The sequence below is a fragment of the Gallinula chloropus genome (genome assembly GCF_964237585.1).
Source record: "Gallinula chloropus genome assembly, chromosome: 3".
In the NCBI taxonomy this organism is placed as follows: domain Eukaryota; kingdom Metazoa; phylum Chordata; class Aves; order Gruiformes; family Rallidae; genus Gallinula; species Gallinula chloropus.
This window is the reverse complement of record NC_140087.1, coordinates 63,668,535-63,692,409: the sequence shown is the minus strand read 5'-3', so window position 1 is coordinate 63,692,409 and position 23,875 is coordinate 63,668,535. Positions and strand designations below refer to the sequence as shown.

The 23,875-nt window shown below is 37.4% G+C and overlaps 1 protein-coding gene across 1 annotated transcript in view; it reads right to left on the bottom strand.

Moving 5' to 3' along the window:
• Positions 1-10,869: 10,869 nt before the first annotated feature.
• The window catches only part of SPATA17 (spermatogenesis associated 17), a gene marked incomplete at both ends in the record, with an annotated part of 89,700 nt that continues 76,694 nt past the window's right edge, over positions 10,870-23,875 (bottom strand). The window contains one exon of the mRNA XM_084261686.1: positions 10,870-10,950. Coding sequence (XP_084117812.1) covers positions 10,870-10,950 — 81 coding nt within the window. The remainder of the gene's footprint in view (positions 10,951-23,875) is intronic.

Below are 23,875 nucleotides of genomic sequence, written 5' to 3'. Positions count from 1 at the left end.
GACATGCATCACTACTCTTCCTGCCTGCATTTTTTTCGAGAAAAATTGTAACCAAGGGAAGACTAACCTTTTTCTTGAGGCTCACTGCTACAGTTTTTGATAGAACAGACAGAGATGCACACATAATTTTTGTTCTGCTCCAAACCTTCTTCTTTTCAAATAGGTTCCATTTCACGTGCATAAGTAAAGACCTGGATTATTTGGGGTCCAATTGGGCTGTTTCTGTATTTTGGAAAAAAATCATTTTCTTTGACACATGAAAAAAACAGATTTTATCTGTCTTAGAATCCATCACTGAGTAACAAATACAAGGAGGCTTCACTATCAGAAGAGTCATCACTAAGATCACAAGGAGGAGTATTTTCAGCTGTTAATTCCAGTTGATGGCAGGGAAATACTGTTCACTTTCTCTAACATTATTGCTTGGGTGTACTTTTAGAAGTAAACTCTGTCAAAAAAAAAACAACCCACCAGAAAAGAATATCCCATTTTGCAAGCGCTTTTAGCAACCCATCAAAGGCTTTATGATGGAGAACTATAAAATATAAACCTTCTACCTCTGACATTCCAGGAGTGGTTCAAAGCAAGTGGTAGCAAACAGTTTCTGCATAGCCCCAGTAAACCAAGGCAGCCAGTTGGGTTAGACCCACAGCAGGGACCCCGACCAGTGGTAAACCCCATCACAACACTCACTTACTTTTCTCCTCAGCTGCCAATTTTTTTTCACCCTCCAGCTTGGTGCCTCATCACAGTTTCACTGTGAAATAGAACACACCTTCTGTGTTAAGCTGCTTGGGAGTCACTAGGTAGTGAATGGGCCCCATAGTCCTATTTTGTCAGTGCACTGGTGTCCTCTCAATGTAATTTCAGACAATAACTTTTCACATTGCTTTTCAGTTACTTGTAAGTGTTCTTACACCCCAGGCATATTCAGATTTGGTGTAGGACAAATATTCTAAAATCACTGTTCTTGTCTACTTAGGAGCCCTTCAGACATGACCATGAGAGAATTTCTGATCTTCAAATCTGTCCTGTAAAGCCACTTTTCTATTTAGAAAAGTCTGAGTACTTTTAAAGTGCTTTTGCCCTCCTTAGTTTCCAAAATATTTTTGTGGGGCTCATTTTATAATCATCTCTAACATTTTCTTCTAATGGAAGAATTTTGGTCATATACAACAATGTATTGTGGTAATACCAGGGTTTTGGGGACTTGATGCTTGGTAACAATTCATACATAGCATTTGTCAGAGAAGACAGCTTAGTTGTTTCTAAGATTATTCACTTGTAAATTCTGCATACAAAGTGCCAAGGCCTATCCCCTAGTCCTTGACTCTAACTTCTAGATAGCAATGAAATACTGAATACTTGAATTGATTTGCTAATTCTATGCAACAATCTGTGTAACAGATGTATCAGCTAAATGTGTTCTTGCTGCGAAAAGCCAGTTTATCGGCATATTCTGGGAAAATAGCACGGCCAGATTCTTTTTATCAGTGTAAGACCTGGGGCAGCCTACTAGTTTTGTAGCTCAGCAGAAGGTTAATAGTGACTTGTTCAAGGTGAATCCTCTCTCACCTATCACTTTAGCCTCTGTGACCTGAGAATTTTGTTATCAAGAAAATGTTACATTTATTGTAAATTGTGAGTAATCTGGAATTTATGACTGATTTGGATTTGAATTAAAATTATTTAGGAAAATCTCTCTTCATGTACACAGAAAAAGGAAGAAATCTGACTCTTTCAAATTTCAGCTGTTTATATGAGCTTTTCATATTTATAATAGAATCTGAGATTCCTTGGAAAGAATTCTCAATAATTGTTACCAGATCTTCTTCCCAAATGGACACAAAACCACAGGTGTGTGTTTGGTTGGGGTTTTTTAAATATTAGTACTGGGTAGCCGCTAGATTTTGAGAAAGTAAATGTTATACGAATAACAAAATTATGGCTCCTACTAAATGTTTGCAAAATTAAACCATGAGTTTCAATTTTTTTTAAATTTCCTAAATTGTCAGGACAATTTTTTTACCCATGCCGAGGCAATCAGCTTTGTAGAACACCCAATCCGTACTTTCTTTGCTAATTCTTTATCTGTTCTTTAAAAAAGCTATGATGAAGGAACACATTTTTCCAGCTTGAATGTCTTCAGCTAGAGTGGCTTTGAAAATCTTTGGCATCTGAACACCTTTACATGTTTGCCTACATCAGTCAAATGTATGAAGAGTGTAAGCAAAGGCCAGTGAGAGGTGGGAGTGTCTGATTGAAATGTGCAGATATTTGGAGCAATCTTTATAGAGGAAGAGCCAGACAGGTGGAAGAATATGATAGGAAACAGAAACAGATATCTGGAATAGCCAGATCTCACACACTTCACTGCTGGGGATCCCAGAAGATATAATTGTGGGAGAGATCTGCAACAACTGTAATACCCTGTTGACTCAAATCAATTGCTGGTGCACAAACCCTGACACATGCCTGCCCTTACTCACAGCTTCTAAAAACCTCCCCCCAAAATGCTAAGTTTGAATGCTGTTTGTCTCTTTATCTTCTTCAGGACAAAAGAAAAAACCTGCCAGAAACTTTTCCAGACAGTGGATATCCTCTCCCAGTCCAGATGTGATGTACCAGATTGCTACTGAGCAGCAAGTCACCAATCACACTATCACTAACAAAGCTATGACTTTCTAAGTGAACGCATGTAGAACTATTGCATCACTGTGAAGTTCCCAGTTCCAGACCTTTTTTTTTTTTTTATGGGTTAAATACTGATGCAGCAAAACCACTTTTAGCTATGATTATACTGAGTCATGAAGCTTCACTGTAAAAATATGGTCTTAAAAAGGAAACCAGCGCTTGGAAATCTTTCAAGCATCTTATTACGCTTGTTATGACATAGGTGATTCCGTCTCAATGCATAGTAGCTGTGAAGAATTAGAAAGGCAAATGGATATATTTTACAAGAAATTAAATGCACCATCGCTGTTTTCACATTACTAGAATATGCTGGTGGTTAAATGGAAATAAAATCTTTGCAGCAAGAGAAGCACATATATTTTTTTAACAAGAAATTAATCTTGTTATTGCAAATGGTCAGATATCACCATTTGATTATGCATTTTTAAAGTATAAAGTCATCAAAAACCTTTCCTGATTCTTGGTGTTCAGCAACAGCTGTGAGATACATGACCACGAATTGAAATGAATGAGAGCTAAATCATGTGTTAATCATTTCCAGAACTAGGTCAAACATAAGCTCTCTTGATGCTTACAGACACAGCTGTCTGTCACGGTCATCCTCTTCAACTGTCATTAGACTGCAAGTGATGAACTAACAAGTTGCAGGAGCTGTGGTACCAAGCATCTATGTGAAAAGTGGTCTCAGTCACAGTTCCTGCCTTCTCAGCGGCAACAGTGAATTTCCAGTTTATTCCTTGCCACAGAGACACAGTGTTGGGTCACTGCGCTGTAGATGAAGGGTGACTGGTTATTACTGGTTTGCATAAAGCAGGGAGTGACTTGCCCACTTGCCCAGAATACTTCTTTCTCTTACTTTTCCTTTTTTGAAGCCTCAATAAAATTCTCCCACTACTTTCTATATGCACCACTGGCTAGATTCCATAGGGAAGTTTGGATCTAGGGCTTCTCCATTGACCACTTTCTTTGCCTGTTTGCCCTGGTTCTCGAACTTGGTGTATGGTCTTTTTCCTTTTTAATGAGTTTCTTTTTCCTTTAAGTATGTGCAGCAGCAGCACAGAAGGGTCTGTGTTCTAAAGAGGGCACCTGAACCATAAAAAAGTCTGTGCTTATAACAGACCCCTGACGAAAATGTGATAGGCAGAGAGCTGGGCGAGTTTTCAGATATGTGGAGTCCAGTGCTCGCCTGTTTCTGTTTAACACTGAAACAATGATGCACTTCAGTGGAGTTGTAGTTGATGGCATTGATTGTAAATGACTATGGAAACAGAGCCTACCAATATGGAGAGCTTAAGTAATCTGGACTAAGGAGGATTTAGGGATGAAATTTAAGTTTTAGAAGTTATTGCTGTAATTAAATACGTTGATATATTCTGAATGGGATTAAGATACAAGCTGTTTAGCCAGACCAATGGTTGTAAAATGTTCACGTTTATGGTACTGTCAGATGTGTGTTCAGAGGAATGGAAAGGAATCAGAACTTTCTGTTTCAAAGAAATGTTTAGATGTTGTTTAAAAGCCACACTGACTGCTTCAGAATATCTGCTGTCTAGAGAAAAAGGTTGATGGCAAAGTTGCTCTTGCCACATCTGCACATGGCAACATTTTGGAAATGCAGGCAAAGAAATCTTACAGGTGCAAATTTCTTAAAGATTTCAGCTTTTTACTCCCAACTGATCTTGAATTTCTGTCAAGGTTTCATTTTTTGTTTTTTTTTTAATGCCATTACTAGCATAAACTGGAGGTATGCTTTTTTTTTCAGGAAAAATGGAACAAGTTGGAGAGAAAAAGCAAAGATCAAGCACAGAAACAAAATTAAGAAGGTGAATGAATCCTAGCAGGTGCACAGGAATCTCACCTATCTAGCGGGTAAAATGAAGGAAAATGAAGCCAGGGAAAATGAAGCCAGCAAATATCTGATGATATAACGAGAAATCCATGTCAGGGGCTGTTTGGTCAGTGTCTGGAACAACTGACTATGCACTCTTTTTCAAAGCTACAAGACGAATGTGAGATCATTACTGCTGCAGAAACATCAAGTACGGGCAGTCTGGTTTATACTTCATATACACTATGCATATTTTCTCTTTAGCAGTGATTCACTGACCCAGATTTTGGTCAAAATACCAGTGTGAAAACCCAAGAATAATATTCCTACTCAAGACATAGGAATTAAATTAAGGAAACATCTGTTTTGCTTATGTATGGGTGATTGCAAATTTACCATCCTACTCCTTCCTTTATTCCTACACCTATCACTGAGTAGCTCAAACTTTTTTGTAAAGCTAAAGAAGAGTGAGCAAACTGGAAGAATAACAGTTGCTAATAGAAAAGACATACGCTGGAATGAAATGAAGTGTCTGGACAAGGAATGACCACAGTGTTGTGCTGCAAACTTAAAAGGTGAAAAGGAAACTAAACCTGGCCTCACCTTCTTCTCACAACAGTATACAAGAAGCATGTCTTTCTAATTTACAAACACTGGTCCTCTTTAAAACCAGTGTGGGGTGAGCATGCACAGACTGCATGTGCAAAGTGACCCTTACTTGCACCATGAGCTGAGACATGGGAAGTAAAAGGTTGGGTTTTTGACATCATTAAATATCTCAACCCAAACAAAAACAACCTTAACATGCATTAGGCAGCATGAAGTAATGAAGGTTAAGAAAGAAGGTTCAACTTGGGGTAATTCTAATCTAGTTTATATGTGTAGTTAGCTGTTACAATACTCTAAACTTGCATTTGCAGATGTGATCATGTCACACATACAATAGTGTCAGTGAATTAATATTTTTTTTAACTAAATGTAATATATGTGGAGTGTCAGTGTTTTTTCTTGAAGTGCCTGAGTGATTTACCTCAACAGCTTTTTGCACTTAGGAATTTCTTAACCAAAAGATTCTCAGAGGAAGCAGTTTAATGCAAACTCTCAATATGTCACATTTTGGCAGTGATTGCTTAATGCAGCAGCGCACTAATGAATTGCTCCACTGCATCCTCTGATCATGAATATGAATCGGAGCACTATAAACTGAACTCAATGTACTGACAAGTGACTGTATCTGATTGTGCCAGCAGCCAGATGATTTTCTCGTTAATGAGCTGAACTATTAAAAGATGGCAGAATGCGAAGCCAAGACAGCTTTGCATTGTCTGAGCCTCTTTACTGATATTTTCCCTGGCCTACCAGAAACCTTTGAAGATTCATGAAAGAAAATTTAAACGATGTTTTACGAATGGAGTTATGAAAATTGAAAGCTTCAAGGCTTCAAGGCTCAAATTCTGGGTTTGACCACATGGATGGGACTTGGAGCACTTCTGCTTTGATATGGGGTAATCGAAATTTTAAAATTAAGAAATTAGGTGCCTTATCTGCTTTTCAGTCTCTGCTATTCTGAGTACAGGAGCCATGGCTACCAGTAAAAGACAGAGCTCCTCATCTGTCTAACAGACTCTAGTATGAAGAACTTGTAAATTAATTTAATTGAGGACCATGGATTTATGAAACGCAGGTTGCAAACACATCCTCTAGAGTAATAGTCATCTGTTAGAAAACTTTTTTTTTTTTTTAATTTTGATGCTTGCATCAAGCATTGATATGTCCAACTCCATTACTGTTTACAAGCATCACCATTTTGCTTTGCAGTTTATGGATGGCCATGTCAGCTGAAGACAACTTTGGCACAAGTCCAGAATGAGGTATCTAGATATGTTGCAGAGCCCCTAATGGTTCTGGACCTCTGCTCCTAGAGAAGTGTGAAATGTGAAATATTTAAAAAGAAAAAGAAAGAAAAAAAAAAAAAAAAAGAAAGAAAATAGTTTTAGCTGGAAAGCTACAGCATCACATTTGGACCAGAAAAGTGTAGAGTGAATCTACGGCCAACACTGTAATAGCAATTCTGCCTCTAGAGGGCATTGCAAGCTAAATGTTTTCTCTGACAAGCTTTGAGAACATTTTGGATCAACCTAGAAAAGACATTCTTAAATTACCAAAATTAAGAGATTTTTTCTGTGTTTACAACATCAGCTATTTAGGAGCCAAAACAAAACTATTGGGCAGCAATACTAAAAGATCCTCAATCCACTGAGTAACAGAGATAGTTTTGGTAAGAAAAGAAGTCACCAGATATTTTCTATTATCCCTGAAACCTCTCATAATGTGACGCATTGTGAACAACCCTTAGCACATAGCTCTTCCATTTTAATGGCTTTTCCCGCATCCTTTTTATGAATGCTGTGATCCCCACCGGTGGTTAAACCCAAAGACCATTTGTCATTAGCACAGAGGTTTGAATCCTTAGAGCCTGACATGTAGGCCTGTGTATTAGAATCAGAAATAAATGACATTATCATTTGACTTTCTTGAGATCTATGATCTGTACAAATAGCTAAGGTATCAGTGGATATCAAAGTATTAAGTTCCAGGCCTTTTACACATTAGGCAAAGGTATCTAAGTGACATACCAGAGAGACTCCATTGGTGACGTGATAGGAGAAGTTCTTCTCAGTAAGTGCTGCTTCCTGAAATGCATTTGATAAACATCTTCAGCCACTCATTATTAAAATACCCAACAGTATTTTTTTTTCCTCTGTATGCTTAGACTAAATCAGTCTAAATCACAAAAATCATTTGTGTTTCCATGGCTGAAATGCAAGGATCACACATGTCCCACTACATGCTGACAGCCATGTTCTGTTGCTGTGGAAAAGAGCAACCAGGTCGCTTTGGTATAGCTTGGCTAGATATGTTTTACTGGTCATATCTGTTCAACTACAATTGGCTGAAATATATTTAATGAGGCAATTAGAGTAATTACGTTTCATACAGCTTCTGACATTTATCTATTTCACTGGCATCACATTGATTCTTTTGGATTTTTAGATACTGATGTAGGTATGTTACCACATGTAGGTACATTTCTAAGAGGCTACAAATCTGCCAGACCCATCAAGGTCCACGAGTCCATTTCAAATATTCAGTGTGTTCCTTTCCTGGTTCTTCTATCTATAACCATTCCGTATTAAATTTTGTAGTGTGAGAATAGATTGTAGCATCCCCTGAAAGACAGAACAATCTTCTCTAAAGTACACACCATTCAGTAGTGGAATGTTGTAAAACAATGATTTTATTAATGAGGAAAACCTAGAGTAGATGAAATATTAAAAATAGATTATTGAAATATATTATGAAGAGTCATATGACAATTAAAAGTACAAGGAAAACTACATCAATAAGAAAGATAAACATGAGTAAAGTAAAATCACTTAAACAATCACTTAGTGTTTATATTGATGGACAGTTACACGACATCATCAAAATTCTTACTCACTATATTACTGAGGTGAATTAAAATATCAAAAATTTAGCTTCAGCTGGCTTTAGATAAAAATTGTAAGTAAGTTTGCTAGATGTTAACATTTTGTTCTAAACAAGGGAGCAAAACTAAACTTTCTCTGCCTGCCAGGCACATTCACTTGCTTACAACAGAGGGTTACCAATTGGAAGTGGCAATCTGTCCCAGACTCACAGAAATTAAGTCAACTCCAGGGCTAAAATTTATCTTTTATCTCTTTTCCTATGCACTACATAGTCGCTAGCATTCCCTTCCAAATTATTTTTTTTAAATCATTCATGATGTCCATTTCCTTTACCTAATAAAAACCTACTGGTGTTCCCTGAGTTCTGTTTTGTATTCTGAGCTGCTTTTGTAATCAAGGGAGTCCAACATACTAAAGGTATCCCAAGACTGAGTTACTAAATTATTACTTGCTGTTCCTTTTAATAGTTTTCTCTATCAGCCTCATCCATATGCAGAAAAAAAAGGTACAGGCAGTTTCTCTAGTCCACTCTAGCAAATCCAGGACTGTGCAGCATCTGTATGGGAATTAAAACTAAAAAAATGAAAGCAGAGAGACATCTACAGTTTCACAGATTGATTTGCTTTCATATTTAAAAATGCCTTCATGCTAATCCTCTGTTAACTCCCTGCATTTGTTAATATCAGTTTGAGAAAGCAATAAAGACAACATAAAGTCTCTATATAACAAAAGAATTCTAAAGGTCCCACTAGAGTAATTATCACATGTACAGAATGAGTGCTGACCATAGTTACTGAGAAAGGAAAGGATTCTGGGATTACAGTAAGGTCACACAAAATAGTTTGGAAGTTAAATGCCCATGAATGACATAAATTCTATGTGAACTCCAGTTAAAGGAAAGTATTGAATTCTCTATGAAATATAATTGGCAAAAGAAACCCCATACCCAATCTTGGCAGGTAATACGGTGCTACTACATTAATTTGTGGATGTTTATTTAGCTAATAAAATGAACAGACATTTTTTTTTTGTCTAAGAAGGTTTTGGGAAGTAGCTAGCCACTAGCAGGCAAAAAAAAAAAGTGTTGGCTTTTTTTCTTAAGTGGAGGAAAAGTGTGTATGTGTCAAACAATTAAAACGAGAAGTCTTGGTTTTAACCTCCAGCTGTGCTGCAGACCTTTAGCTATGAGCACTGCCGCCAGCACAGTGCTGGTCTGCGTGGTGGGCTTTGTTTTGTCCCGGGGTCAGAGATACTGAAAGGAAGAAAGAGAAAGAAAAGATTAATCTGATAAAGGTATTGCCATTTCTAATCGGACTGATGGGAAACTGTGGTATGGAGTTAAAGAGGCAACACGGGGTGAATTACTGTGATGAACTACCTTAAAGCTCAAGCAATCAAATTGATAGCTCTCACATATAAAAATCACTGTGGCATCTTTATTCATCAAAATTTTTGCACAAGTGTCTCATGTTCAACCCCTTCCACCAACTAACACAGCACTCATCAGATTAACTCACACTGGGGAGACTCGGCCACTGAGGTGGCTTCTTCTCCCTTCCCAGAGTAAATTTCTCATTGGCATAGAGAAGAATAAACTTTTCAAAGATTGAACATCACAAACTCCAAAAAGAAACAACACTACAGTTCATAACCTACTGTGATAGCATTGAAAATGCTTTTGTTCCTGTGTATGATAGTGGCAAAAATTTTCCTCACGGGCTGACAGCTGAAAACCTGCTGAGGTGCAGCTTCTGCCTCCTAGCTCAAGAACTACTCATAGAAGCAGACATCTGATGGAGGTTTTCTCCACATTTGTAGAGGACAGAAGAATCGCATACCAAAATTCAGTAACTGATCTGAATATTATAAACAGATACATTTGATTCAAATATAGTCAAATGATATGAAAAGCAAACGTATCCCAGAAAACTTAGCATAAAACTCCTGCAAAACCTCACTCACGTAATTTTAAGAATGAATTTATGATTTGCTCTTAGGAAATGCCGAAGTCTTCCACAATGCTGAATTCTTTGATTCTTTTAAAGTTAATGGACTCTGAAGATGCTCATTGTTTTGCAGGACTGCATGCAAGTGAACACAGTAAACAAATATCAGTTTTGTGTGATCAGATGCATTCTTCTTTGACAAGCGTCACACAATTTACATTCCCACAAGTCAGGCAGTTTAACACAGCACTAGGAGTAAATACACTGCTAGCTGTCAATAAAGAAAATTATGTATATATAGAAAAACTGATCATATCATAATGTTTATATATTTTTAAAACTTTATTTTTTACCCACAGAAGAGCAAAACGGATTTAAAATAGTATCTTCCATATCAATCCCGATCCTTTCTTTCTGAAGGGATGGATCCAAAAAAGATGTATACTAACACTGACAATTATAAACAACAATGATGAACCAGATGCATTTTAGTTGTGAGAAAAAAACAAGAGATGGAACTTGTAAAGCTTTTTCTTTTTTTTTTTAGTGTTAACCTCACTTAGAAATCTGAATAAAGACAACGTGATTTCAAGTCTTTTAGTTCAGTACTCAGAGTGTGTATCTTAAAGGCTTTACATTAAATACAATACATCACTTTCAGAAATATTTTCCCACGATAATGTGGTGGATTTTTTTCTACAAGGCCATAGTTTTATTTGGGTTTTGTTGTTGGAAGCTGTATTGCTTAAAGATCAAGCAAAATCAATTAACACTACTTCAGACATATTATAACATCACTTTACAGAAAGAGTGCTTTATGGGACATTTAATCAACACACTGATGTGCACTTGCTGAAATACATTTATTGATTACTTATCAGATGCTTATATTGCATAGGTTACAGGACCGTTACACTATTTGTCCAGCTCTGGAATAAGTTTTTCCAAACTTTTCAAACAGAACAATTGATGGTAACACTGTTCGAAATTCCTAAAGAAATAAGAGAGACAAAAGACATGTTAAGGTTGGCTGTCATGATTTTACCTATTTCTTTTAAGGTATTTTAGAGCTCTAGATAATATCTTCTAGCTAAATATCATTGATATCAGTTAGAATGTAAATTATGTAAAATATTATATATAAAACATACATTGTTATATGTACATTACTTTGAAGAAAAGCACAAGAATTTAATTGTTTAATTGTAAGTAAATACGTATTTCAATTTCTAAGCAACTATAGGCACTGCAAAAATTTCCAGCTCCAAAACCAGGATTTTATATTTTTTTGCAAATCATGGTATACAAAATTATCATCTCCTTCCTAGCAAACAGGTCAGTTAAAGTCAACAAGATATCTTTGCAATATTTTAACTTTTGTACCTTGTTTAATATTAAAACATGGATATTAAACCAACTCCATGAAAAATAGTAAATAAAAATATTAATATATATATAAAATAAATATTAGTGGCAACAACAAATTAATTAGGAGTTCTGCTACAAAAAAAATAGAAGCAGGGTGATTCCTGAAACTTGCTTTTCCAGGAAAAGTTCATGGTTATTGCAATCATTTTTTAAAAACAGAAATGCTTAAAAGTCTAAATTGTATAAAAGAAATGCAAGTGAACCTGTGCCTTAAGAGTACAACTTTAATGCTGCCAACTAACAAGAAAGTAAAATAAGCTAAGTATTCTGAACTGTACTTTGTTTTAGCTACATACTAATATACACTCAAGGGAAACGATTAGCAAGTCCGTGGTGTTTAGGATCAAGGTTTTAAAGCATTCTAATAAAATTATTTTCTTTGGCCCTGGAATAGTATCAGCAATACAAAACATTTGTTTTGCATTTAAATTGTTTTCCCTTTCTGAAACTAACATGCCACAAATGAATTATCAGCTTTCCAGAATCTGGTTATCAGTTTTAAGAAAGAAGGTGGTCTGGACATATTCTACTGGTTTTTATTGTCAAGATGATGCCCTGTGAAAGAGCATGGAAATGCAATGTCTTCATAAAATGTCTGAGGCCATGAGATAATTTTTTACCGTTTCAACTCATTTCACAATTTGAAAGTTTGGTTTTCTCTCAAAAATAGAATGAAAACTTTTTTTTTTTAAGTGGCATGAAGCAGAACTATCACTCCCTGGATAATTAAGATTTAGCTACTTCACAGACCACAGTTCAGCTGAATCTCCATAAAAAGACAGAGCAACTTGGACTTCTGGTAAGCTTCAAGCAAACATGGATGTGGCCCACCCAGGTTGGGTCTGCACTATGTATTGCCAAACTGTGAATATATAATTTCTTACATCTCACACTTGAAGTTATTTGGTATGATTCCTCCAACATTCCGGTGCATAAATCTTCAAATATAAAGGCACATACATATACATTTGAAATTAAATATGGTGTGTGTACTGTCCCATTCTTCACTATTCACAAGATTTAATTTTTAATGTTTCTATATGCCTCGTACCGCCCAATTTCCTACCCAACAGAAATATTTTCTTATTATACTTTAAGCATGGCAAAGTGTTTTAATTTTTGTTCTACATCTGGCATCACAAGCACCTTCTTACTGCAGGAAAAGTTGCCCATACAATTGTTATAATAAATATTGTAACTCCAGGATAACTGCAAATAGCTTCCTTCTAAAGTGAATCTAGTTATATATAATCTAGCAAATTCACCAGGCCAATGCTGTTCATGGCGATGGAAAAAATCCCCAGCTCTAGTTGCCAAGAAAGCAAACAGATAATACAGCTATAATTTTGGAATAAGCAGTAATTCAGAGCAGAATACAGTATCCTTTATTTTGAAAATAGGGAATATATTTTTTATCTATATGCAGGACAGCTCGGATATAGTTTAACAAAAAATGCAGTGAGCTTGGGGTGAGACGGGGGAACCAGTAAAAGGTGTACATCCCCCTGCATCAGGATAAAATCAGGGATGGTAAGTCTGAGCATTGAAGAAGTCTTCATTTGCTGGAGCAGACGGCTTTTGCTATTAGGATGCCTGGCCAAACAAAAACAATTGGCTGCCAAAATTAGCTCCTTGGGACAATTTAGGAGCCTTTGAAGTGAACAGTTTTTTGAGCTGGAACTAAGCCCAGGTCCAGCTTCAAACTAATATCAAAATGACAAAGAGGAAATTTTCTGTGCCACACGCCCCCTCGGTGTAAGATTACTTTGGGTTGGCAGCTGTACTGTTTATCTTGTTATTTAAAGCTATTTCACTAGATACTCACAACTGAGCATTTAAACAACTGGCTCTGATTATGATGACAGCAGTTATGTTTGACCACATTTAGGAAACATCACACAGTCTGATGGATAAATAGAAGTTTTGCTGGCTTTGCAGTCAGACTAATTAAACAAGGTTAGAATGCATACTAGATAAATGTCACAAAATAGGCGTATAAAATATAAACATATTTTTTAGGAAAAGAACCCCAGCCGTTTCTGGATCTGAAGGCGCAGTTTTTAATCAGCTTTCAACAGTGTGAGAAAAGGAAGGCCTGAAAATGACACTTGGTCTTGCAAGATCTACCTCAGAGCCCCGAAGAGAGCCTACCCCACTGCATCATCACTGCAGCACAAAGGCAAAGGAATCGGAAGCCAGGATCTCGTGTCCATCTAATTTGATGGTGAAATAGAGGTTCAAATCCTGCAGCAAAGCACTGAACTGCACTGCTGGTTGATGGTGGTAGACAGATATAAGAAGTCCGTCCAAGATCATCTATGTTTAAGCTGACGGCTGCATCACATACAAGTTAGAAAGTTACATAGATAGTGCTTTAGAAGCTACAAGAACAAAAGTCATGAGCAGAGAAAAACAGACTGCTTCAAAATTATTTATCATCAGTCCCTCGTTGTTGGTAGGCCAGAATGCATTAACTTACAAAGAGGAATTCCCACATATTGGTGAGACTGACCCTGCGGTTTTGCAGTCTCAGGACCATATGAGCATTTCATGGATTTTTTTTTCCACAATGCATTCTTAAATCATGCCATATAATTGTCAGCACCAGTGACCTGTAATTCTCAGGACCAAGACCTATTTTTAAATTCCAAAACAAAGTTAATGTAACACTTCCTTTTTAAACTTGTCAAGCTTTGACTCCTTTCACTCTAGTAAATTGTAAGTGACTCGAGTTCAACTGGCAGAGTTTAACAAAACCTATGAACCCTTTCAATATATTTGACTACTTGGCTGTCATGTGTGCTCATCAGTTCTAAACAGCGGAGTAGAAAAAGGTGACATAAAGCCACCAAACATTTGTCTCAATCAGCACACTCTGATGTCATAGATTGGACTTGCCAAATGCTCACATAGATTCTCTTTGGAATGTTATTATTAAAGAAAAGTCTAAAGAGATTTTACATCTGAGTATGCAGACATACCTAAATACACACCATGTACAAATAACATTGGCAAAACAACCAGAGCTTGTATACCTACCGATCAGCTTGAAGACATTTGGAAATGCATTCCTTCGCATTCCTTTTTAGTGCTAAACTTGCCCTAACAGTGGTTCTTTCCAAACAATTTTGAGACTACTGTACAATTTCCATAATATAAAAATGCATTTTGGAGTGAGACAGGAATAACCACTAATTATCTTCTTGGAAAGTTAATGAAGTTAAAAGTCAGCTGCTTCAGACCAAAGCAAGAGCAGGCAAATAGCAGTAGCACATCTACTTACAAATTTTAAGGTCAGAACATACCATTACGGCCATTTATTCTCAGCTCCTGCATACACACTTCAGGAAATTTCCTACAGCGAATCTATCAAGTCATCGATAATTATTAATAAACATGTGAAAAACTTGGAACAATAAGCTTCCAACAAATTTATGATACCTGATTTACAGCTTTGCATAGTCCTTCACCATCGTGACAAAGTTTCATCTTGTTGCTTAAACAGAGATGTAATTGCATAAATGGACATAAAAGTTGCATTAGGTTGTATGAATGCAGGACATTGTGGACATGTTTCAAAGACTAACTGTACAGCCTCTCTAATGAAAAGTATTTGAGTGATTCAGAGTACTGAATCCTCTTCTGAGCTGACCGAACAGTACTGAGGACAATGTGTAATTGCACCATGTCAACCATGAGACCATGTGCTATGCAAAAGGCAAACCAATCCACAAAAGGTCTGGATCTCAGAAAACCTCTTTTGTAGCGTTGGAATTATATCTGTGAAGAGTCAAGGCAGAAGGAATAACCAAAAAGTGGTGCTAGAAGCCAAATTCTATCTTCATGCCATTGAACAGTGAAAATGGGGAACAAATCTCACTTTTCTTTTGCTTGAAATCAACATCCACAGGTGCACATCAAGAGCATAGGGAATGCAGTGGGAAATCCTGCATAAATGCCCATGCAGTAGTTACATCCTTGGTGTAGGGTAAGTCACCCTATCAATCTTGTTTACCCCACAAGGCTGGGACAGAGCTCATGTGCACACCTCATTTGAAAACCAGGCAGTACTGCCAAGTGCCACTGTACAGCCCTAGCCCACAACCCCCTCTGTTTAATACCGAGTGGTCATATTTAAGTATTCCCTATGATCTGAATGCTTGTAGTACTAAAATTCAAGTTTTAAATTGAGCTGTCACAGTAAGCCTCCTGACCTATTAATAGCCACAGAGGTCTCTAACAAGGAAGCAAACCAGAAATGGCAAGCTCTTACACAAGTAAAATGTTGATCCAGCTAACTTTTATCCTTAGCAAATTTATCAATACTGGTTAACAATACTTCCAACTAGTACAGGGCCTTCTGACATGACAAAATGAGTGTAACAACCCATTCTGTCAATACAACACAAATGTCATTTCAAGTGCTCAAAACCCACTAAGCTACCCTAAAAAAGATTGATTTATCTGCTCCAGTGTTTCTTTGGGGCAAACTTTTCTCACAACTGAAACCAATTAGTGGGCCTGGCACTTGTAGTGCAGAATGTAGGTCAGCATCAAGTAATAAAAAAGTATTGACTTTTCTCTGTCTGTAAGCAGCATGAAAGGGGTGCCATGGCCTTGTCGTATATGAAAAGAGCTCCATTAATTTCACTTATTTCAACCAGGGCTGTCAAATACTAATGCTTCTATTGCACTTTTCACACAAAGAACATTGACACCAATCCTGGCCCCAGTGAAACAAGTTTACAGTATTTCAGTCAGTGAAAGGGGTACTATAATTTTAAATTCCCTGTTGTACATTTAGTCTCTTTAAGCAGCACTGCTCATAAGACCTATCAAGAGATATGAGCTGGGACATTAATAACGGCTACACACTTCTTCCCATGGGCAACAGAACCTATTTCTTGGGCATAGCTTCAACAGCTAATTAGCCATAAAGTTCAGGAGACAGTTGTTTGGCGTAACTCTGTTTTTGTGGCTGGTGGGCACAGACTGCCGATTTTGCTTTCTGCTGTGGAGAAATATCCAAAACATGAGGAATGGGTCTTCTGTTACTTAAGGCTATAAAATTGAAAAGCTAATGTGTTAACCAATTGGGTCAACTAGCCCCTTGAAATAAGAGATAATAACAAAAGCCTGGATCATGCCCTAGGGACCAGATCTCACTGCGTCAGCGCAGAGGTATTGACTTCCAGGGAAAAGCATGTCTAATCAGAGTTCCCTGTGCTACAGTGGACAAGTGACCACTCCTGTGCTGAAGGGGTGGAATTACACCTTTCCCTATTCAGCTTGCCAGAATAGTGCAGAGGAAGAGACTATTTCTTCCTTTGACTGTCTACTGCTGCTACCAATTCTAAACCCTCCCAGTTTTGTTCTTTTGGATACATGCATTGAAAAAACTGTGCTTCCACAAGGACTTTATGAGTTTCTCCATACTGTGGATCAACACAGTGGTGGTCTAACTGACCTAAATTATTATGATTCTGTTTCCCTCTGTTCTCTGCACTCTCCCTTCTAAAATGCCTGACTTTTTTTTTTTAAGTGAAGTTCATGGTTTTTCTTGACAAGCTTGAGGGCTCTGAGTCTGATGTCTAACTCATTCCCTAATTACCTCCTGCAAATGCAAACATCATCAACAACAATAAAACCCTTTGATTTAAAAAGACTGGGTGACTATGGTAGAAGGCAATTTTCTACTTGCTTTAATGACTTCACAAGTGCAAATCTTACCCTTTGAATTAACTTGCTATTAGATCTTAAAATAAAATGATATTGTATAGCCATCATAAAAGGCAACTTTATAACCTTCTATATTATGCTTACATCAGGCAAGTTTTTTCTACTTGTTAGTTTTAGATTCTGTTGACATTATGATAATGTGTTGTAAAAAAAAAAAGTCAGTAAATTATGTTCACAGTAGGAAATCTAACAACACTGTTTTAATATCCTGTCTTCCAAACAGAAAGAGAAAACTTTAATTGCTGTTTAATTTATGCAACAAACATTTCATTATTATTAAACTTAAATTTTCATGGAGATTTATAACTATCACTGGCTCTCACACATTTCATCCTCTGGAATTTTAAATGAGAAAACCCAACTCAAACAGTGCTTGCCAGAAGTTATGAAAGATTTCTAATTATGGTTCATGAATTTGAAAAACCACTGATCTGATAATCACATAGGTTGAGATACTTCCTGCATGATGTGCCCGGTACAAACAGCACCACAGTGCATGCTCCTCTGTGACAGCCTAACACAGAAATTATAACTCTATTCCTCCTTTTCTCTATTATTCTGAGAAGGAAGTGTTCTGCTGCTAACCTGTGCTCACTGAAGTTTGCTGTCTTAGCTCAGCAACAAAGATGAGCTAATTCGTGCTTTAGAGATAACAGGAGGTAACTGGCTAACACAAGCCAAGCTTGAAAACCTCTTGTCCTCATCTGCACAAGGTGGGAGAGGATGTGTTCTAGGCTTGAAAAAAGCCTGTTTCTGCTCCAGCATGGTTAGAAGCAGTTTGAAAAGAGGAACAAAAGCATTTCCCACTGTACCCTTCCATAACTGTACAAATTAAGCTGTGACATGACAGAAAGTAACAATGCTTTTGAGAATGCAATAGTTTGAGCCATTGTACAAGGGAAGCACAAACATTTCTAAACAAGATATTTTGCCATGGTTGTGTTCATTAAGGATTACAAATGTGTCAACCCTCACAGTGCTTTCTCACAAGCAAAGGCAAATTATCTCTTAGCTTTGATGGAAGTTTTGTGTAAGGAAGGACAAAGGAAAAAAGGGGAAAGATTTGGTCCGGCAAATTAAATTTTCTCGTAAGTATTGCCTCTCTAAAATTAACTTGAGATCTGAAACTAGCCTGTCCTTTTTGTCATATGTAATATAACGAGCAATGAAGATTTGTGGCCCAAACTTGCATTTGTTACATTTACTTAGTACCCCGCAGTTGTGGTTGCCCAAGGGGAAGAAGGGGTGGAATTCCCAGCTGTACCCTCCATTTATTGATGATCTGCAAGCCAGACACTGTTTAGTCCTTCATCCCAAACATGTACTAGCTTTGCAATGCTTTAAAAAGAAATATATTCTCCTTTATAAAAAACTATTCAGATAACGATTTTATTTAGGTGAATAGAGCTAATCCTCTGAAGAAGAATACATTACCTTTATGTAGACACTTTTTTAAGATAATTTTAGGCACATTCGGAGCCAGTATCAATATTAAAAGTATAATTTGCCACACCGAAAGTTTACAGTGCATGCTGCACCATATGTTATGTCAATGTTATGAAACAGCAGCACCCAAATTCTGTTCTGTATTTGTATTTGAACCAAAACTGCCAAATATATTTTTTTTTCAACTAATGTAGCCTGTTTTTACAAGTAAATTAAATAAAGAAAGCATTGTGAATTTCCCTGCACACTATATCATACTTGGATACCCTTGAACTTTACTGAATCTGGGCTGAAAAACAAATGTGCAGCTGAAATAGGTAGGTAGGCATTCGAAATCCCGAAAGGTGTTTATTTGTCATTGTCATAAAAAAAGTCTACTTTTTGCAGGATATTTCCACAAAATATTTTTGAAGAGGGGAGTAGACGTTCATCTTAATTCATTTAAGTTGTATAAATAACATTGTCAACTGTGAAAACACACTGATGAGTAATACATAACCCCTTTGTGAAATTATTAAATATGAGGTGGAACTATGTTTAACACTACAGTCCTGTGTACAGAAAAATGTAGTTTTAAAAGCATCTGATGAAAAAGTAAAAGATGCATTTTTATCATAGTGCTTGTATTTTTAAACCAACTCCTCCTGTCCATCACACACTCTCTGCTAGCAGCAGGACTTGTATTAGAAAATATTAAGTCAAGGCACTTAGGGACAAGTACCTTGACTTACGCCATTTTTAAACTGCCCCTTTCATTGTCTAGTCTGTTCAACCACAACATTCTCTTTCCAGCTGAAAATAAGCCAGTGCCAAGCACTGACTGCCAAGACAAACTCAGAACCAATTTTAACCTGCTGGATTAAAGCCAGAAAAATGTTTAATCTGCCAAGATCAAGTTGCAACTCTCTCTAACTTGCCAAAATCATGCCACTAGGTGTTAAGGAGGAAAAATTCTGAGTTGAAACCCTGAAGTGAAAATACATTTTATCTCATCAGGTTAAGTTGTATCTGTTTGGAAAAAAGTTGTATTCATTTAGAATAAATAAATAAATAAATAAATAAAAACCCACACACATTGATTACACTTTATTTGGCATCCGCAGCAAAAACAATACTCCAGTTAGATTCATCCAGTTTGACATTGTTCTGGATGATGCTTTCAAACCTCATCGCTTTCTGTGATGAAATGACTTCATCTGCAGTTTGAAGGAGACCAAGGGATGCTGTCTAGCTGAGCTTTACTAAGGCTTTCAACACAATCTCCCAGAGAATCCTTTTAACCAAGTTGCTAAATTATAGCCTGGATATGCAGACTAATAGATGTAAATAACTGTCTGGAGTATCAGGTTCAAAGGGTAGCAATGAATGGTTTGTACTCTAACTGAAACCTGGGTGCAAATGTATTTCCTCAGGTGCTATATTGGGATGTATCTTATTTAATATCTTCATTGGTGACCTGGAGATGGAGATGCAATGCGCTCTCATCAAGTTCACGGACAGCACCAAACTAATGGGTGCCACTCATATGCTTGAGGGTGATGTAGACAGACTAGAGGAATGGCCTGAGAGAACCTCACAAAATGCAGTACAGACAAATGCACCTGGCACCGACTGACCCCAGGAACAAAGCCTGGAGGCTGACAGCCTGAGTAGCAGCTCTACAAAAGAGGACCAGGGGGTCCTGGTGGGCAGCTAGCTAAACATGAGCCATCAATGCGCCCTAGCCGTGATGAAAGCAAAAACCATCTTTCATGTTATGTAAATATAAGCTACTTTCATTGACATGAACAAGCAGGAAAAGGCCTGTCTCATTTTGCAGCCAGCTTACTTTACAGACTAGAAAAACTACTCATGTCCTACCCAGTGTTCACAAATGCTCTCATTAATCAATGAAACTGGAACAATTGCTCTCAGCCTAACACCTATAGCTATTTTTTTCTGTCTGTGTTTATTCATATATGATAATGTATTGTCTTTGTGTGTCATGTTTTTCTTCATTTTTCAATGGCACATTTTCTTCTGTGTAAATCCACCAGTTCTTTGATACAGTTCATGATCAGCATCAGCAACACTGATTACTCACTCAGCTGCCATAGATTTATTTTGGCATTGACATGAAGGTATTTCTGTCAAACCGCTGCTGGTTAAGAAACTTCAAGGAGAGGAAAAGTTGATGTTTATAGCCAAACAGTATTTCAGATTCAATAGTGTTCAGAAAAATGAAATGGATTACACATATTAGCACAAAGTTAAAGAAAACCCAGGCTGTTCAACATGTTAAAAACTAAAATCAGCTGCCTTGGTTCTGATATGAATACACATTATATATACTAAATGTAACAGTTTGTGCAAACATATTCTGTAGTAGTGCATAAGCAGAAGTTTATTTCATTTTTTTCAGCTGGATAAGTTCCAAACTAAATTCTACGCTCTGTTGTCCATGATGAGGAAGGAATTTAGCCTTAGACTTTCTTTAACATCTCTGCCTTTAATGTCTATGCAGAACTTTCAATGTATAGCTGAGTACTATTGCACCTTTTAAATGAACAGGAACTAGGAACTTTTATAATGTTTTATATGCTAATTTATTCATTGACAGTGTAGTAGCAATATAAGTTATACTGTAAAGTTTCCAATACTTTTCTGAGGACTTTGGATTTGACCTGAAGTGTGGAAATTCTTTAAATAGCAACACATTTTGGTCTTTCTCCTTCCAATGGCTTGGGCATCTGCAAAAACTACAAATCATGCCAAAGTCTTTGAGTGATATATGGAGGACCACAACCCACTAGGAAATAAGCTAAGACCAACTCATTCATTTAGGTCCTTCAGTGGGATTTGAACCATCCAGCCCACAAACCATGTCTCATGAGATTGCAGTATACGTTCAGCCCACAGTAATAATGATTCATATACATATATGTGTATATGCTTTATTGCTACCTTTAGCCGGATTAAAAGCAATATATCAAATTTTATATTTCTGCTTCTTTTATTAGCTTTCTAGCACTTGATCAGCTGATAGAGGCAATAATGAAATGGTTTTTTATAAACTGGAGTTTGTAAGTCCTGTCCTGAGAATGTAATATTTCAAAAAATAGCCTATGCTTTGGGGAAAAAAACAATTACAGAAACAGCATTAAAAATGCCAAGCACTGGGCAGAAGCAATTCTGGATCAGTTTAAAAAAGTGATTGATGAAAGTCTAATCTGAGCTGAAGGAACAGTTTCACGACAAGCTGTGACCATTCCACACACTTCATTAGCTGCTATAATTAGCTTGGTGTTTCAATTTGTTAGAACTTGTGGGGACAATTTTACTCAGAATGCAAACATCAAAAAACTGGGTGCCTCAGACTTCAGAAGAGGCTGATGAGAAGCTTTTCTAGTCTCTGTTAACCAAAAGATTAATTACAGCTGATGGGAGGCTGTACTCTGATTGTCACTCTGTCTATGTGCATTACTTTTAGCATTAGAAGAAAGACATGGTTGACACTGCACTGCTCAATCAAGCATCTTCGTATTAGTGTACAAAGTCTCTCAATGCACAATGTTCTCATTGTTTCCCTTTCTTTATATTTTTCCCTTAAATTTTTCCCTCTCATACCCATCAAGTTATACTTTAAAAGAGCAGGGTATTCAATTGCTAATGATAAGCGCTTACCACCTTTGCTGTCGTTCCTTCATGCAACTATAGGTGAGAGACTCTAACACGTCTCAAAGTGACTAGCTGGGAATGCTATTAGTTCCTATTATCACAGTCAAAATGTGAATTCCTACTCAAATAGTCTCATATGGAAAACTAATACAATACAGTTGTGAAACGTATACTGTGTGCATCACAGTCTTAGCCCCTTTAGGTGCTTATTACCATTGTACATTAACTCATCAAAGCTTCTAAGATTTTTTAAATGGAAGTGAAGTCTGGATTTAAAGTACAAACATTATTCCTCAATAATTCCGTGACTTTCATTCTAGAATATTCACACTTGTTAACACACTTATGCATAAATAACTCCTTATGCGGATATGCCTTTCTTTCTCAACATACTTTTTGCTGAAATTGACAAAAAAATTAAGATAAGAAAGATTATAGTTCTTAGCTCTGTCAAGTTTCAGTGTCTCTGGTAGACAGGGTCGAGTGTCTCTGGGTAAAAATCAGAGGTGCATGTAATCAGGGAGATATAGTGATGGGAGTCTGCTATAGACCACCTGACCAGGAGGAGGAAGCTGATGAGTTGTTTTTTAAACAACTGGGAGAAGTCTTGCGATCACTAGCCCTCATCCTTATTGGGGACTTCAACTTACCAGATGTCTCCTGGAGGTACAATACAGCAGTGAGGAAGCAGTCTGTCAAGATTCCTGGAGTGTTTGGAAGACAACTTCCTGACCCAGCTGGTGAATGAACCACCAGGGAAGGTGCCCTGCTGGACTTGTTGCTTGTTAAGAGAGAAGGCCTAGAGGGGGATGTGAAGGTTGGAGGATGCCTGGGGCATAGTGATCATGAGCTAATGGAATTCTTAGTACTGGGAGGACGGGAGACAGCAGAACAAGCACCTTAGACTTCCATAGGGCTGACTTTGGACTGTTCAGAAATCTGCTTGATAAAATTCCATTGGAGGCAGCCCTTGAGGGCAAAGGAACCAAAGAGGGTTGGTTGTTCCTCAAGAAGGAAATCTTGGCGGCACAAGAACAGGCTGTCCCAGTCTGTCGGAAGAGGAGTTGTCGAAGACGGAAGCCAGCTTGGCTGAGTAGAGAGATCCAGGAAGATATTCAGGAAAAGAGCTTTGGAAGAAGGGGCAGATGTCTTGGGACGACTATAGGAATGCAATGAGATCATGTAGGGAGAAAGTCAGAAGGGCTAAAGCTGAACTGGAACTCAGACTGGATGGTTCTGTAAAAGACGGTAAAAAGTCCTTCCATAGGTATATTAACAGTAAAAGGAGGGTCAAGGAGAATCTTCAGCCCTTATCGGATGCAGAGGGAACATTAGTGACAAGGGATGAGGACAAGGCTGAGGTCCTTAATTTCTTCTTTACCTCAGTCTTTAATAGTAAAGATGGATATTCCCTGAGTACTCATCCTCAGGAACTGGCTGACAGGGAGGGGAGGAATAACAAAGTTCCCATGGTTCAGGAGGAAATGATTAGCGACCTACTTGGCCAGTTAGATACCCACAAGTCAATGGGGCCAGATGGGATTCACCCAAGGGTGCTCTGAGAGCTGTCAGATGTGCTTGCCAAACCCCTTTCTATCATCTATCAGCAATCGTGGCAGACTGGGGAAGTTCCACTTGACTGGAGG